At 40.2% G+C, this 16,006-nt stretch overlaps 2 protein-coding genes across 2 annotated transcripts; both read right to left on the bottom strand.

The window, feature by feature from the left end:
- Positions 1-1,115: 1,115 nt before the first annotated feature.
- LOC140783224 (uncharacterized) lies at positions 1,116-3,184 on the bottom strand. The gene is made up of 2 exons (XM_073130018.1): positions 2,579-3,184; positions 1,116-1,601 (listed from the first exon to the last, which is right to left on the bottom strand). The coding sequence occupies exons 1-2, from the start codon at positions 3,075-3,077 to the stop codon at positions 1,564-1,566; spliced, it is 537 nt and encodes a 178-aa protein (XP_072986119.1). The 5' UTR covers positions 3,078-3,184; the 3' UTR covers positions 1,116-1,563.
- A 6,833-nt stretch (positions 3,185-10,017) lies between these two features.
- Positions 10,018-12,411, bottom strand: LOC140785059 (probable indole-3-acetic acid-amido synthetase GH3.1). Its single transcript, XM_073132764.1, has 3 exons — positions 11,985-12,411; positions 10,975-11,879; positions 10,018-10,890 (listed from the first exon to the last, which is right to left on the bottom strand). The coding sequence occupies exons 1-3, from the start codon at positions 12,305-12,307 to the stop codon at positions 10,307-10,309; spliced, it is 1,812 nt and encodes a 603-aa protein (XP_072988865.1). The 5' UTR covers positions 12,308-12,411; the 3' UTR covers positions 10,018-10,306.
- Between the last annotated feature and the right edge of the window lie 3,595 nt (positions 12,412-16,006).

The raw sequence follows: 16,006 nt of genomic DNA, 5'->3' as shown, positions 1-16,006 counted from the left end.
CTCCTCACTTGCGGCAGACTTGTTCTTATCCGGGTGAGTAAGCAAGCACATGCTCCTAAACTTCCTCCTCACGGTGTCGACGCTGGCACCGGATTCGGCGCCGAGAATCGCATACCAGTCGACTTCTCCGGCGAGAAGGGACTCCCTGTGCATGAGATGGACGTAGAAGGCGGCGAGCATTTGGGAAAGGCCAGAGATGGCAGGGAATAAGGTTTTGGCCTTGAGAGCCAACCTTATCGCGCCGTCGAGGTCGCCGGCCTTATACTTCTCCTCGGCGAGGTCTCGGGCTTTCTCGGCGTCATCCCTGTTGCACTCCATGGGAAAGGGAAAGGCGACTACGACGAAAGGGCGAAGACGTTTAAAAAGCGGAGGGAGGGTCCAGTTACGAGTGGATTCTTTCCGGAGAAAGCGTACAAAGAAAGACACCTCTCTCTCTCTCTCTCTCTCTCTCTCTCTCTCTCGCCTATTTATTTATTTATTTTATGTCCTCTTTGCTAACCCGGAAAGCAACCTCTTTCCTTAAGGCCCATCACCTGGAGCTACCCAAAGTATTGGGCCGGCCTTGCATCTTTCTTCAGCTGCGTCCTGGGCCTTCTCGGCCTTGCCTTTCTTAACGAGGGAATGGTCGAGCGTTAGTTGACTTAAATAACGAACTGTTTGGAATTAGGTGGGTGAGCACCGACAGGCGACGGATAGTGGTCAAATTATATATTCATATTTGTTTCTTAACTTTATAAAAACTTACAATGCTACTTAAATTTTAAGACCAGGATCGCTCATTTTTATAAGAGAAAAACGAGCCAAAGGAAGAACCCGGCAGTTCGAATTACTTATCCTATTAGACATCGACGCCTCTCAGTTTAATTAATGTTCACACTTCTCACGCTTCTTTGTAACTGATAGAGATTAAATGGCAGCTATTCTCGTCCGATGTGATTCTTTTTTTATAAAAAAGAGTCGAGATGAGATATTTAAATATAAAGTCGGTCATATCTTCTCTCCCATCTGTCATAATTTTGTTCACCAAACTGTAATTCCTCCGGACTATGATATTATTTTATATATTGTCATCTCGCATTCCTATGACCTGGATTAGTTGCATGGAAGAGTAGTAGTTAAGCCAACATGGCAGGCAGCAAGACAACAATACATTACAAAACAACTAGAGAAACTACAAGAACAGCTGAAGACTACCTCATCACCAGCCAATCAATCACATGAAGGGTTAGCTGGCACACACCATTCAACTCAAAGCCTCATTTGTTCAGTACAATGACAGCAGCAAATTAAGCACCAAGCATATTAAATAGGAAGCAATGCTATATACCTATATCTATATCTATATATATATATAAAAGAAAAAGATGATAGGACGAAAAGATTGAAGAAAAAAGGTACTGACACTACCAAATAGACATTTTTATCTCCACATTCTCATTTACAGTACTCCATAAAACCTCAGCCAGAGAGAGAGAGAGAGAGAGAGAGAGAGAGAGAGAGAGAGAGAGAGAGAGAGAGCCAGAAGAAAACTAGTTTTGGAAATTGTTTGGATGATTCTTTTATTTATCTCTGCTGCTGGAAGCCTTTTCTGCCAAGGAGCCCTGCAAAATAACCCAGACTTTAATTACAGTGAATTAACAATAGGGAGACAGAAGGTACAAACCACTAACTCACTGCAATGGAAACTAATAATAAGACAAAAGGAGAGCAGGACAATAGCAAGCAAGGAAAATGACTGGCTAACTCCCCGGAACTAGTGGACTGAAGCAATTAAAGAGCAAATACCCAATTTAGAGCTATTAACACCAGATGCATTTGTAGAACAACAGGTAAGGTTAAATAAAGAAAAGGGTTAAGAACGCAGCAAAGAAAAAGAACATCAATTTCCAACATGATATGATTAGCAGATTTTTTTTTTCTTTTTTTTTTTTCTGAAAAGAAGGAAGCAGAGACTGTTAAGTACAGGAAGGGTTCTCAATCTTAAATAGAGACCAACTTTTGAGGGAAAATTAGCAGAATCGACTTCTAGAATGTAACCTGCAACGAAGAATTTTGCCATCAATACAAAAGGATTGACCTATTCTAAGTTCTATTGGCAAGATCTAACTTTTATTATTACTTCACAAGAGCACACACAATGCCAAAGTAATGGTAGTAGCCCAATTAATTCACACGGAATTAACTCACATAATGTTAACCATTCTGAAATCCGATAAAGCAGCGAGCGGAATTCAGCTTCAGAAAGATGAACTCCAAACCAAGAAGAAAAGAAGAAGCAATAGCAGTACCAGGACTCGCATTTAAAAGAAAAGAAGTGTTTCTATAAACACAATCCTGGAAAAGAATGCCAATTTTAAGTAATAAATCCCATCAAACCAACCAGAAATAAATCCAAGGCACCACTTTTGAGATCGCGAGCGTTAAAACTCTGCTAGAAACAGTGAAGCAATTAATACCCATCTCAAATTAAGCAATAAACCAAACAATTAAAACCCAGCTCAACTCAAAGAAACTGAAACAGAACACCAGAACCCATCAATAATTCCCCGTCAAAATCGGATCTTTCCAAATTCCTCACCTCCAAGCATCCGAATCGACTCCCCTTCCGGCCGGCAATCCGGCGGATCCTCGAATAGCGACCTCGATAGTCTCTTATGCGCGAGGCCGATGTCGAATAGGATAACCCCTGAGCTCGGATCCGAAACGAGGATCCCCTTCACGGGGAGCCACACGAAGAGCTCCTCCTGCGCCAATCCTTCTACGCCACGTAGCGCGCCGAAGCTGAGGTTGCCACGGACCACTTGGTCGAAGAAGGCAAGGCCGTCGTCGTACTTGGCGTAGCAGGGGGAGGTTATCTTCACGTCAAGGAGGCCGGTGGCCGGATCCAGAGAGAAGGATTCGACCGTCTTGGGGAGGAGGCCGCCTGGGAGGCCGTGGTGGCGGAGGATATCGTGGATCGAGTCGCCGGAGACGGCGGCACGGCCATCGGATGTTGCAGCAAGGTGGCGTACGAGGGTTACGAGGAAGAGAAGGGAGAAAAACACTAGATTGGTAAATAAAGATGAGAACTTTGCCATGGGAGAGGGGGAGGAGAGAGAGAAGAGATGGAGGTTTAAGGAGGGTTTGAGAGAGAGAGAGAGAGAGAGAGAGAGAGTTTGTTAGGTCAAGCTGGATACTTTAAATACCCATGTGGATGAACAGAGGAGTTCCCGATGATATCAAGACCGAAATGACTAAGCTACCCATCGAACCAATAATGTGAACCGGTATTAAACTGTTGCCGGCATAAAAGAGCTAATAAAATTGGAGCAATAAAAGGGGGGCAAAATGGTCAAATGAGAGAGCTGGTGGGCCCCATGGGTCCCACCGGTTAATAGATTGAAGCGAATACAATGGAGTTTTGAGGAGGTGGGGGGAGGGGGGGCTAAGCCTTCTATTCCGGTTTTGAGTTTGGCGTCTTATGAGGAAGGGATTGGTAGAGGAATCTTCGCAGTGAAGTGAAGTCCAGAGTGGCAGAGAGTAGAAACCGCAGACCAAAATTACATACACAAATATATATATATATATATATATATATATATATATATATATATATATATATATATATATATATATATATATATATATATAAACAAAATAACTGAAGTTCTCTCTCCTCGGAATAATCTACCTGTGATGAGATGAGAGAAAACGATTTGCATTTGGCACCTTATGTTTTATGTTTATTATATTCTATATCATATATTTTCTACCCTCAACCCCCCTGGTGTTATTTTACTTGGGTTCACAGCTCCAAGCAATAAAGCTATAAAGGTGGAGCATCCCTTTTTATATCCTTAAATATATATATATATATATATATATATATATATATATATATATATATATATATATATATATATATAACAAGCCCTTCTTCTCGGCCCAAGCTTCCCTAATGAATGATACGCTTCGTACATCAATGATTGACCCTTAAAAATTCTTTAACCCTTCTAGTTCACGAGATAAGTCTTTGTCACGTTAACCTTGTTTGTATTTGGAATGAGATATAGTGATATATATGGCATTCTGAATCTCCCTATATATTAGTAAATATTCGTGTAGATTGTATCTGTCATGAGATTAGGGTTAAATTAGAGAAGCTAATTATTTGTTTAGAGGAGAAGGGATTAAAGGGGTCGACCTAGGTGTTTGATGCTATTATGAAGGGATGAAATGATTTTTAGCTAGGGAAAACAATAGAGTACCAGTTGAGTTGGACCATGAAAAGAATGAATTGGTATTCCTTGAGCACCAACCCAACCCAACCCAACCCAACGGTACATCTCGTGCACTAGTGGGCATGAATTATTCATAATTTGTACAAATGAATGCATGTGCTGCTCCATCTTTGGTGGCTAGGGATCAAATAATATACCATTTTCTTATTTAAAATTGCCATCTTTGTACCACTTTTCATTTATAATTCTTCTCTCAACTCTCAACTCTCAACTTACTTTAATTTTAAAAAATTTCAAAATATTATAGCTATCATTATATCTTTTAAAATATCTTAATTTCCATTCCTTGAGAATTCCAATGTTAACCAACACATAAAATGACTATATAGTTTTTTGCTCTCATAGAAAAGACACTTATCATTGTATGACGATATTAGGTAAATATTGAATAGTTTCAAACTATTTTAATAATTTTAGTTTAGTTTTAATAATACTTAATTAGATTTAACCAACAACATGATGTTTTTTTTTTCTATTTCAGTGATAATTAAGATCTTACAAACAAATTAGTGGCAATTATGTAAAAGTCCAAATTTTGAAATATCTCATATATCGTTTGTTAACTATACTACGCTGCCGAGTTACTAGTATCAGAGAACTCAAGCAAACTACATTCCTTACCGGTTTTAATCGGCAACGTATAAGCTAGCGTGCCGACTTCAAAGCGCGTTAACGAATATTACTGCTGTATCATTTTCTTATAGCTTTGTTTGTAGACGATCGCATGCTGTAGGCTTACTGATTTGACAGAAGTACCCTTGTTCCTGATCGGATCCAAAGACACTAACCCGAACCGAAAACCGACCCCAACCTAATCCAATCGAATCCAAATCTTAGTTAGCCGGAGGCTGAGCCACTGTGGGGATCATCGACTTGTTCAGAAAGTTCGAACTTCATGGAGGTTACAAAAATGAATTTGAAGAATCTGAGTTGATCTCGTATTTGTTCCTGTAGAATTACATTGTGTTTAACAATTATATAGCTTTTGATTAATCTTAGTTGCCTTTTTTTTTCAGATTTATATGCTAAAATTTGTGCTATATACGATGGAGTTAAGTTGGGAAATGAAAGGGAAAGTTAATATTTTCTTCGTGAAATTTTGTGGATAATATGGTCATGGGATGAGAGGATAGGAGTTTTTGATGCCTTAACATGCCGATGTGTTTTCCCGCTACCATTTATGCTGCAATGAATAAGTTAATGAGCATCTCTGAACTATAATTCTGGGGTGAACACATTTTTAGAATATAATCTTTGGGTAGGGGAAATTAATTACTTGGAAGCAAAAGAAGAAGAAAAGAAAAGGTTCAAGCTCCTTCCTTTGTGCTTCGCCTTGGAAGCACTGCGGACCAAGATATGTAAGGAATGGCATTATGGTGTATGATAAAACTGATGATTTATTATTTTATATAAGATTGATACTTATTTGATAGCAATCATGAAAGGATACTGAAGTACTGCATGTCAAGGATTAAAAATTTAGATGATTGAGGGTGTGGTTGGCGTGACGATTAACGTTATCGTATTGCTTAGTTGCACGAGGTTGAGTCATGAAACCGACCTTTACAGTAACGAACATCGTGTATCTTGCTACCCCAAAGCTTATGTTAGTAGGAGCCTCGTGCAATTGGACAGCCTTCTTAAGAAAGAAGTTGAAGAAGTTGTGATATTTATTATTTATTGTCAGAAGAACAATAATTAGCACCATCAAGCTCATGATACTTGTTATGTTAAAAACGAATGCAGTCCATCTAATGGAAGGTCTGCGGGTGATTATTCATCATCATATGCAGCAAATATGGATTAGAATTTAGAACTGGAACTTGAAAGGCTGCTCACAGTAAAAGAGCACTAGACAGGATGAGCACCGTTGGGATGGTTTGCTGCAGGATGTATGGAATAACGCAATGGCAATACAGACTCTAGCTAGCTAGAGCTTCTCCCTTCTCCTACTAGGCAGCAAGATTTTCAAATAATCAATTACTAATATATTGCTTGTTCTTCATCATTGTGGACTGCCAAGCTTATAGTCTGATGAGAGCTCTATGTTCTGAGGTTGCTAGTGCTACTAGCCACTTGGTCGTTAAGCTGTTCTGATGGTTGTGTTATGTTACAGCTGACACCAGATGGTGATGGAAGCAGTTTGCAGTATTGCAAGAGCTATCCTTCAATCTTTGATTTGGCTATATTTTGTTCTTTCAGTTGCATGCCTTATCCCTCATGTGTTTATCTATGTATTTTTTTTTGGTTGAAATATATAATATAGTGAGGAGATTGGAAGAGTATCTATCTACATTCATTCCATAACAGAGATCGGAGATGGGTGGTTTTTTTAAAATTTCCCTCTTTCTTTTGCATGCGTCTGTAAGTATAAATGAATTGAAATTTTCTGATAACTTGCCGGGATTTCTTTTGTTTGCGCTGCTTGAAAAATCATATCGCAGAAAACTATCGATGTTCATCTGAATTGCATCCAGTTGGAATTATGTTGACAACTGCTCACATACTACCGAGACTGCTATACCACTCATCCATCGTATGTGAGAGATCTAGTGACTGCATGCTACTTGTCGAGCTGCCTAAGCACATCCAGCCATCCGGATAAAGATTTTCTGTATCAGATTAAGAGTAAGGAGAAAAGTTCAGATCTGAATTTATAGCAAGTATTCAGTTGATTCGGCCTACTGATACCGTATATAATCACACTCAAAGTTATTCTTTTTTTATGGCATGTTAAATGACAGAATTAGTTCCCTGTTTGCCTTTTGCTTTATGGTTACTTTTGATATCTCTTGACCTCTAAACAGTTGTCAACCCTGAACCACTTCGATGTGCTGCCATTTTGTCTCTAAGACTATAATGTAGCATATTTTTTTGAACATATTAGCAAATATTTGTACTTTTTCTTACCTTGATAACTTCTTAAAGGCAAGTAAGTTCATGGCAACAATTATTCATGTCCGTCTGAATTTTTATCATGTCCGCTGCCATTAATTTCTTTTTGCTGTTGAACTCTGTTTCAGGCAGTTCTTTGTCCTCATTAACATTGTAATCCTTCTGAATACTAGAACAAACATTCAAAACCTATTTCTCCTTGATATTAAATCAGTATTTGTCAATTTCTCCTCACAATTTTTTTATCATTATTAACTGCTGCTTCCTGCTTGCTGGAACTCATGTAGTTAATTCTTTTTTTTTTCCTCTTACATTTTATTATTATTATTATTATTATTATTATTATTATTATTAATTTTCAACCTGAATCATGTAAGCATTCATATAACTGTATATATGGGCTCCTTCACTTTAGTCGTCCAACATATGTGTCAAGCTCTTATTTCAAACATATAGATGAGTAAGCCTATATAGCCTGTCAAGTTCATTACTTTCAAACAGATGGATGGTAGGCCTAACAGTCATTTCAGGACCAAATAAAACCACAACATCTTCAAACATACAAGCGAAAAGTTGGCAGTGAGCAGGGTTTGGTGCACCTTCTTGTCTTAAAAACCTAACATACCTAATTTGAAAAGAGTTTGGAAATTGATGGCCAATTTTGAAGGCAATATCCTTCATGTGTTCAGAGAGCAAGATCATATCTAGCTATATATATATATGAAGTAAGTGCCACCCACACCACACATGTGCATGGACATCAGGATAATGTTCCCGCACGTGAGGGTTTCCCGACAGGGATGGAACAGAGTAGTATACTCCCCACGTTTCCCGGGTTCATGAGTCAACCAGTCAACGCGGCCTCGCACGTGCCGTCTCGACAACTGCACGGTGTTCACGTGAACGTTGGCCAACGGCCGGGGAAGGAAGCGTCCAAACCTCGGCAAACATTTATATGCTTTTCGGTGTTTTAAGTTAAATATTCCGTCTAAAAATGAACTCGTTTAACGTAAGGAACATTTGAAGCTCAATCTCTCTCTCTCTCTCTCTCTCTCTCTCTCTCTCTCTCTCTATATATATATATATATATATATATATATATATATATATATTATGTTTCAGATAGTAGATATCGCCATGTAATTAACAAACGTTCCAAGCTCAAGAGGAGGCTTGAGCTGCGTGTACTTGCTGTCTCAGAACAACTCTCTTGCATGCCTCCTCTTTTGAATGCAATGCAATCTCCTCGACTTGACATTCTTTCAAATTTCAGATTTTATTCGTCTGTCTTGTGCTCTGAGCTCTCCATAGTAGTGGAGTGAGGCCTCCATTTTATTTCATAAAGAGATCAAAGATATATACATTGATGCATGCTTTAATTAACATAATTTTCGAGCTTTCTTTTCCTTTATCAACTGCCAATGGTGTATATATATATTAGGGAGACAAGTATATTGTTTTATTAAAAGTGTATAGACCAATTAACTAGCCTGTCGCAAGTCACTTTACGAGAACTGGGCGGTTGGCTAAAATGAGATCACATATCACATGCAGCTCAGATCTCCTAGCAAAGTTCTAAAATCTCTCCCCCTTTATCTTCCACTTTTCTTTTTGTTGGATAAGAGTCTTGTTCTTCGTCAGAAAACCCCTTCTTTTTAGCAGGAGAACGTGTGGAACTTATTGTCTTTGGATGACATCTCTCCACCCGTTGCAGTTGTTGTCAGGAATCTGCTCCCTTTCTCACAGTAGCAACAGCACACGATAGGACATAGGAATATAGGTCTTGTACCAAAGTTTTCGCATCCAGCAATTCACACTGATGAGAAAGATAAGACTATACACAAGTACCGATCAACATATCAATATTAATTGTTGCTGTTGACATCTGAATTCAATAGTTTTATCTCTATTAATTTCACTACTTCATCACCATTACGTGAGTGCCTTGATGTGTGAGAAAATTTTACGGACTTTAAAATTTTTTTCTTTTACAAGTGGCAACAAGATAGAATATGGAGTACTGGACGGTTTTATATGGTTGGTAGAGTAATTACTTCGTCTACTTCTCCATCGAACTTCATCTTGTGAGCAATTAATTCATTCTATCCTTCCTCCTCCTGTTGCTTTCATCTCTTTGGAAAGATGGTTATTTTAGATGTAAAACTCTATGGATTCTAAACTATACATGTGGAATGCTGGGATTGGCAGTGCAGCTAAAGAACAATGTCTTGACTATTGAAAGTATATCAACCACAAAAGGATTCAAACGAGAAGAAAATTTGCTTTCACTTCTACCTGAATTTGGTGTCTTATGTAGATCGAACTACCCAAAGTTGTTTGAATTTGAATTGGACACGCCGACAGTTCCGAGCACGGAACGAATACCATGCAAACCAAACTGGAAGAAGGCAGACATGTAAGCATGTAAGGAAGTTAGGCACCACAAACCAAAGAATCATATGAGCCATGCGAATGACATCATATCTAACTCGTGCTAATTTAAAACGTCAACGTATCGTGCCCATCTGAAATGAGAAGATCTTTTTGGATTGAAAGATTAAACCTTTTTGACTCAATTAGATGTGCAGATTAAAGTTCGAAAGCCAATTCGAATTGAATATTTAAACTTTCAGAGGTTTAAGTTTCAAGATGAGATGAGTCAATGACTACTACTAGTGAAATTTGAGAGGCTTAAATCTTGCTTCCTCCTTTCCATTTTGGATTCCGGAATAAAAGATTAATACTTCTTGCGTGAACAAGATATATAGAAGATTTAGTATGACTAACAAACGAACATATAAACTCTAATATAATCCTAGAATATAAACTCCAAATTGGGATCTGTAGTAAGAAAACTTCCTTGATAGGAACATTTTTGTACACAATTGTGATGAGCTCTAGCTCATCAAACACCCTAAGAAAAAAGAAGTCAAAAGTAAAAAAAGAGAGAAAAAGAAGAAGAAGAAGAAGAAGAAGAAGAGGCAAAGCTAATAACGAAACAAAAGACACCTTAATTTCTCTCCTCATCTAACATTGAGAGATCACTGCCATGATCAAATCTAACATCTCATATTCTTCTTAATCTAATTAAAGATATGGACTAACATAACACCATCACTAGACCCCCTCTACTATATCTCCTTGCTCCACTGCTTACTCCCAGGAGTCCACTTTGGGCACTTAGGGCTAAAGAACTTAGACTGCACCCTCCCATTAAGCAGCTCCACCGCCGGACCCGGCCGGACGCAGCGCGGTGCCTTGTATTGGTTTATCGACGCCCCCCGGCTCAGCGCGAAATCCATCAGCTTATCGAATGTCCCCTCCTCGACGAGCCGGATCTCCAACGGTCCAATGGACTTGTCGCAAACCCGGCCCTGCCGGTAGACGCTGTTCAGCCCTTCTTCCACCGTGAGGCAGCAGTCCTCGAACACCGACGGCGGCACCGCCGTCCCCCCGGCGCGCAGCTCCCAGAAGAGCACGTAATGTCCCGGGATACTCGCCGTGTCGGCGTAGCTAGTGTACTCCACCAGCGACGCGCCGAACGGTGCCAAGTGATGCACCGCATTCGTGACCGCCGCGTGCAGCTCCACCTCGTCGGTCTTGTCGGAGTCGATGCTTAGCGCTACGTTCTTCCGACGGACGAAGCTGAATTGGGGTGCCTTGTTCTTGAATCCGACCACTCTTAGCACGTCCCCCACTCTATACCTATACAATCCTGCAATCAAAATATCGATCAATAACTATTTATTTTAGTATGATGTAATGATTAAATTTGATTCTTGGGCCTATTCAAACCTACCGGCGTAGGTAGTGACAACGAGCTCATACTCGTGCCCAAGCTTGAGATCGACGAGATCGATCAAGTCCCGTTGGTCGAACTCGGCGCAGCCATTAGGATTATTGCGTTTGATGGGCAAGAACTCGAAGTAGCCCATGGTAGGAATCAATGTGTAAGCCACCTCGCTAGGCTTGCACATGGGATTAAGATTGAGGCCAAAGTAGCACTCCGATGAGGCATACATAGTGCACGTTAACGGAAGCCCATCACCATAGAATTCAAGCGTAGGAATGTACTGCGACATCGTCCCTGTCACAATAACATCTATATACTTAGTGTTAGGCCATAGACGGGGAATAATTCCCTGCCACGATTTCTTCCCACACTCCGCCTCGATCGCGTCGGCGAGATCGGAATCCGGTCGCAGAATGCGCTTCACGGCTTCGCGGACAGCCCGGTCGGAGATCTCCTCGTCGAGCTTGCCGCTACGTATGTCGCGGCAAAGGCGAGGCCAGTGCTTCTCAAGAAACTTAATTGCTCGTATGAAGCCGGAGGCAAAGACTGCGCCGACTCGGAGGACGTCGTTCCGGAGAATTAACCCACAGAGGAGTTGGGTGTACATACTTTGGTATGAGTCAGGGCAAAGTATAGACTCATTAGGGCTAGTGTAGGCGTTGTAGGGGTCGAACGGCCGGGCACGGAAGTGGCGGCTCTTGTAGTAGCTGGTGAGCACCGGCCGGGCGACGAGGCCGCCGGGAGTTCGCCACTCGGACTTGACAAAGAGTAAGTACATTCCTTTCCCCTTGTCGAGCCCCGGCACGTATCGGTTCATCACCGGCATTAGCAAGCTGTAGAGATGCGACCGCCGGTCGAGCTCGTCGGCGATGGTCGGCATCAGCTTTCTCTCTCCTCCAGAAGTCCCGGAGCTACATAAATGTCATATGCAACTACGTCACTATTATTGCTTTCAGCTATACAGAAGAGAGAAGAAGTGAAATACGTATATGTGTTTGTGTGTATGAAAATTTAACCTAGTGAGGAACTCGGAGATAGGGCGGCCGGAGAGGATGGGCGAGTTGTCCCCGTTGGCGATGCGGAGGATGTCGGGCTGGAGATCCTCGTAGCCGACGAGGGGGATGAGTCTCTTGAAGGAGTCAATATCGGGGGCGGCGCGGGCCGGCAGGCCGTGGCGCTGCAAATACTCGGCCGGCGCGTTCTGCGTGAGAATCTCGGTCAGCACGCGGCGTTGGACATCGCCGGCGTTGGCGGTCACTTCCTCGATGAAGTCGAGGGCCTTCCGATGATCCTCGGGGATGTCGGCCGGGTATCGGATGCTCTTCGGTGCTTCGGGCATGACTCTAAGATCTTTATGTTTTACTAGGAAGAGGTGGTGGTGATCGAAGAGGCTAGCTAGGGTAATATGAGGAAGATGTTTGTATTCGTATGTGTGGGAAAGAAACGAGGGTGGTGAGGAATATATATAGAGGAGGAGAAGGAAGAAGGATCGATGTATCCGACTATTGCTTCCAGGGCAAATTGGACAAATCACCTTCTTTATCATATATATATATATATTTTATTCCTTTTCTAATTAATGTTATAAATAGCGGCTTGTATGGCAGTCACATAAATGATGTGTCTAAGCTTCCTGATGGCCATTCAGTTCAGGTGCACAGCTGTCATGCGACATGTCATACATTTCGAATGAAGAAAAAAAATTAAATTAAATAAATAAAACAAAGAAATAAAAGGTATGATTAGAGAGCAACACTTAACGTGACAGCCATTTTGCTCTTGTTCGAAGTACTATGTCACGTTTTGCTCTCGATGAAAATTATATAAGAGAAAAATAAAATAAAAGATATAAATATAAAATCCATTGACATATATAGGAGAAGGGATCAATTATTTGTCTAGTTCCTTTTTCTGGCTAGAGCTCAATCCTTGCCTTTTCGCATTGGAAATGCTTTCCATCAATAGTACTGCCTACCCTAACTTGGCCAACCTAATCTTGCGACAAGTTTATAATCTATTATAACCATTTTTAAGTAATGAAACAGTCTATCTGATAATAAGTTAAAATTAGACTTGCCTACATGTTCCCCTTTTAGGGCCTACATCAGTTAATTAAGAGCCTTTGTACAATAAGATGTATTCATAAAACATAATGGTCGTGTCAAGATATAAGTTAAGACAAATGCCTTTCGTGTTAGTTTCTTAATTTAGAGTCCCTAATTAGGAACAAAATGACACATATCGTATATCCAAAGAGGAAAATGAGAAAAATAATGAAGGGGGCACTGCAAATGTTTCACAACTCTACAATGCTACTTTAGTGTAGGCATCTCATGTGCTCTTGTCCCATGAGAAAGCCATGTAAATTTCCTTGAGATTTATTGAGTGCCAATTAGGTTTGCAATCCAAGCAACTTTATCTCTTTGTAGCCTCCAAAAGGGGGAAAACATGGTGGCTTGATGAGGCCTAAAACTTTGGCTAGGTGCGTGCCATCAATTATGTGTGGCCATACATACATACATACATACATACATACATATATCCATTGTCGACAAATTAAGAAGAGGGAGCAAGCAGTTGATCAAACCAAGAAAATTTTACTCGCTCTGTCAATTATAATTGGCAGCTAGCAACTTAAGAAGAGAGATTTCACAATTAAACATCATATTTGGTAGTACTTTATAAGAGTCTTCCAGTCAGAGATTTGGACTTTGGGAGTCCTCGGTCGATCTTAAAAGTTTTAGGGGGGCAAAAAGGCAGAGAAACATACTGATCTTTTTGTTACCTACCTGTGATGGACATTGCCAATCGTCCACTGCCTATCCACCTTTCTCCCTTTAACCTTATTCTTTAATTTGGTCAACTATAAGAGTTCTATTGACAACCATAACATATATATATGTGTGTGTGTGTGTGTTAATTATCCGCAAGGAAACTAATCGGATATTGACAAATTTTTATATGAAGATGTAATTCCGTATGATAAATAATGGGTGGAGGGTCTAGATAGCTAGCCATCCTAAGTGGAAAGACTGTTAAAGATTGATGCGGTAGAAAGTCAAGAAAAGTAGTCCATTTTCCAAGTGGAAAGACCATTAAATGCGTCGAAATAATATTGATGTGCTACAAAGTCAAACACTCTATAATGTGACGATGTGTAGACCTCCTAGGCTACTTCCTAGTTTCTTCGTATTGCGTTACGTTTCTCACCATTGGAAAATAAACAAGCCGTCCTTCTACTACGGACCTCACACATTTTTCCTCGTGATAGCTTTTGCTCCATCGCGAGTTTGCGACTACCCTACCTTCGATATAAATTCATTTGTCATATATATATATATATATATATAAGAGGATGCATGAAAGATTGGTAATTAGCAATCGTGATCACTTGGATAATTTTCACTATGACTTGGACGCCAACGAGGCTGACGTGGACTCCGCCGCATTAGTCCGACACATGGCAGTCTCTCCCCAGGTGCATTGACTACCCCTCCCCCTTCCCCTCCACAGTAAGTCTCCGCTTATTGGAAGCAATGCATGAAGGGTAAAAGGAGGCCTAGTGCTTTGTGACTCTTTCTTTCTCTCTCTCCCCCTTCCCCCCCCCCCTCTTTAGATCAAACAAATAAGTGTGGGATATGGATCGATATGGTAGATTTGTGATAGACAATGTGTTAGTGAAGATGTGGGCTGGAAGCCACATATATGGGGAAGGGGAGTTGACCGTTGACTAAGGTTGGGATATGGAGTTGTATGCAATCTATCTAGTGATAGAAGCTAGATAGAAGGAATATCTTAGTAGCGAGGACTATCCTTTCCTGAAATCCCTGACCTTGTCTCTTGCCCCCACTATCCTATCTACAACTGTTCGAAACACTATTAAATTACGATAACCCCACTTGATTGTCTCCACTTTGGCATTCTCAGTGTCATATCTCATATATCTTCGTGCATGTGTACTTTGACTCGTGCTTCAGATCTCTTCCCTTCATGTAGTCAAATGCATTCATTCTTTAGATATCTCTTTTGTGCTCCTACGTTATGTTCAATTAATATTTTTTATATTAAAAAAGAAGTACATGAAAGAATGCAAAACTCAGCGGATTGACGTTGAAAGTTATATTAAATGTAAACTGTCCACAAACCTAGATAACCTTGCTACGCATCAGTGGCAAAGGATATCTTTCTTCACTTGTTCGGCAATTAATCTTATGTCTCCTCTTGCCACTGCACAGAACGGCAACACCCGATTTTTATTGCAACATGAGAAAGGTAAGTTAGTAATTATAAAATGATCGAATTAATGCGTTATCTCCCTCTCCATAGGGATGTCTCTTGCTCAAATCAAGATAAAAGATCGATTCAAGTCCTCTCCTTTTGGGTTTTACTATAATTTTATACAAACGCTTGCTTTGTGTGTTGTTAACCCTCTAAAGTTAATGTCCTTGAATTCTTGAAGCCCTTCTTTTAAGTGGTTGGTGGCTTTTGAGGCCTCGTAGAAGTCGACTACTGTTGTTACAAGTTGCAGGTCTAGATCTTAATCGTCATAAGAGTTTTTGGCTTTAATGCTGCTTTTGAGTAAGACAGTGCGACTGGAAAGAAGTCACGATACATTTACAAATAAAAATAAGATTTTATTTTTGTTTGGAGTTGTATAACCAGACCATGTAACAGATCAATGAAGAAGAAACAATGATAAAAAAAAAACTATGTTGATTGATGCACGCAACTCTCATGCAGGTATGAGGAGAGAAATATCTTATCCAAGTGGCTCCTATTACTGTGCAACTTATGATTAGAGTAATTAATACAGTTCTTATACATGAAAATAATTAATATAGGGCTACTATGGCAATGCCCTCTGGTTGTTAAGTGTGAGTTATCTTCTAGGCTAGTGGTCCAACTAAGAGCATCAATTACACTCTTCAACTCATCCTCCGCAATTATAGGAAGAATATATCTCGGTCAAAGAGCAGTTATTTTACTTGAGAAATCTCTTTAAATATCTTAGAAATTACTAGACAAGATGTCTTACCTT

Source organism: Typha latifolia, chromosome 3 (genome assembly GCF_019914945.1).
Source record: "Typha latifolia isolate L0001 chromosome 3, TyphaL0001v2, whole genome shotgun sequence".
Taxonomy (NCBI): domain Eukaryota; kingdom Viridiplantae; phylum Streptophyta; class Magnoliopsida; order Poales; family Typhaceae; genus Typha; species Typha latifolia.
This window is presented reverse-complemented; position numbering and strand designations above follow the sequence as displayed.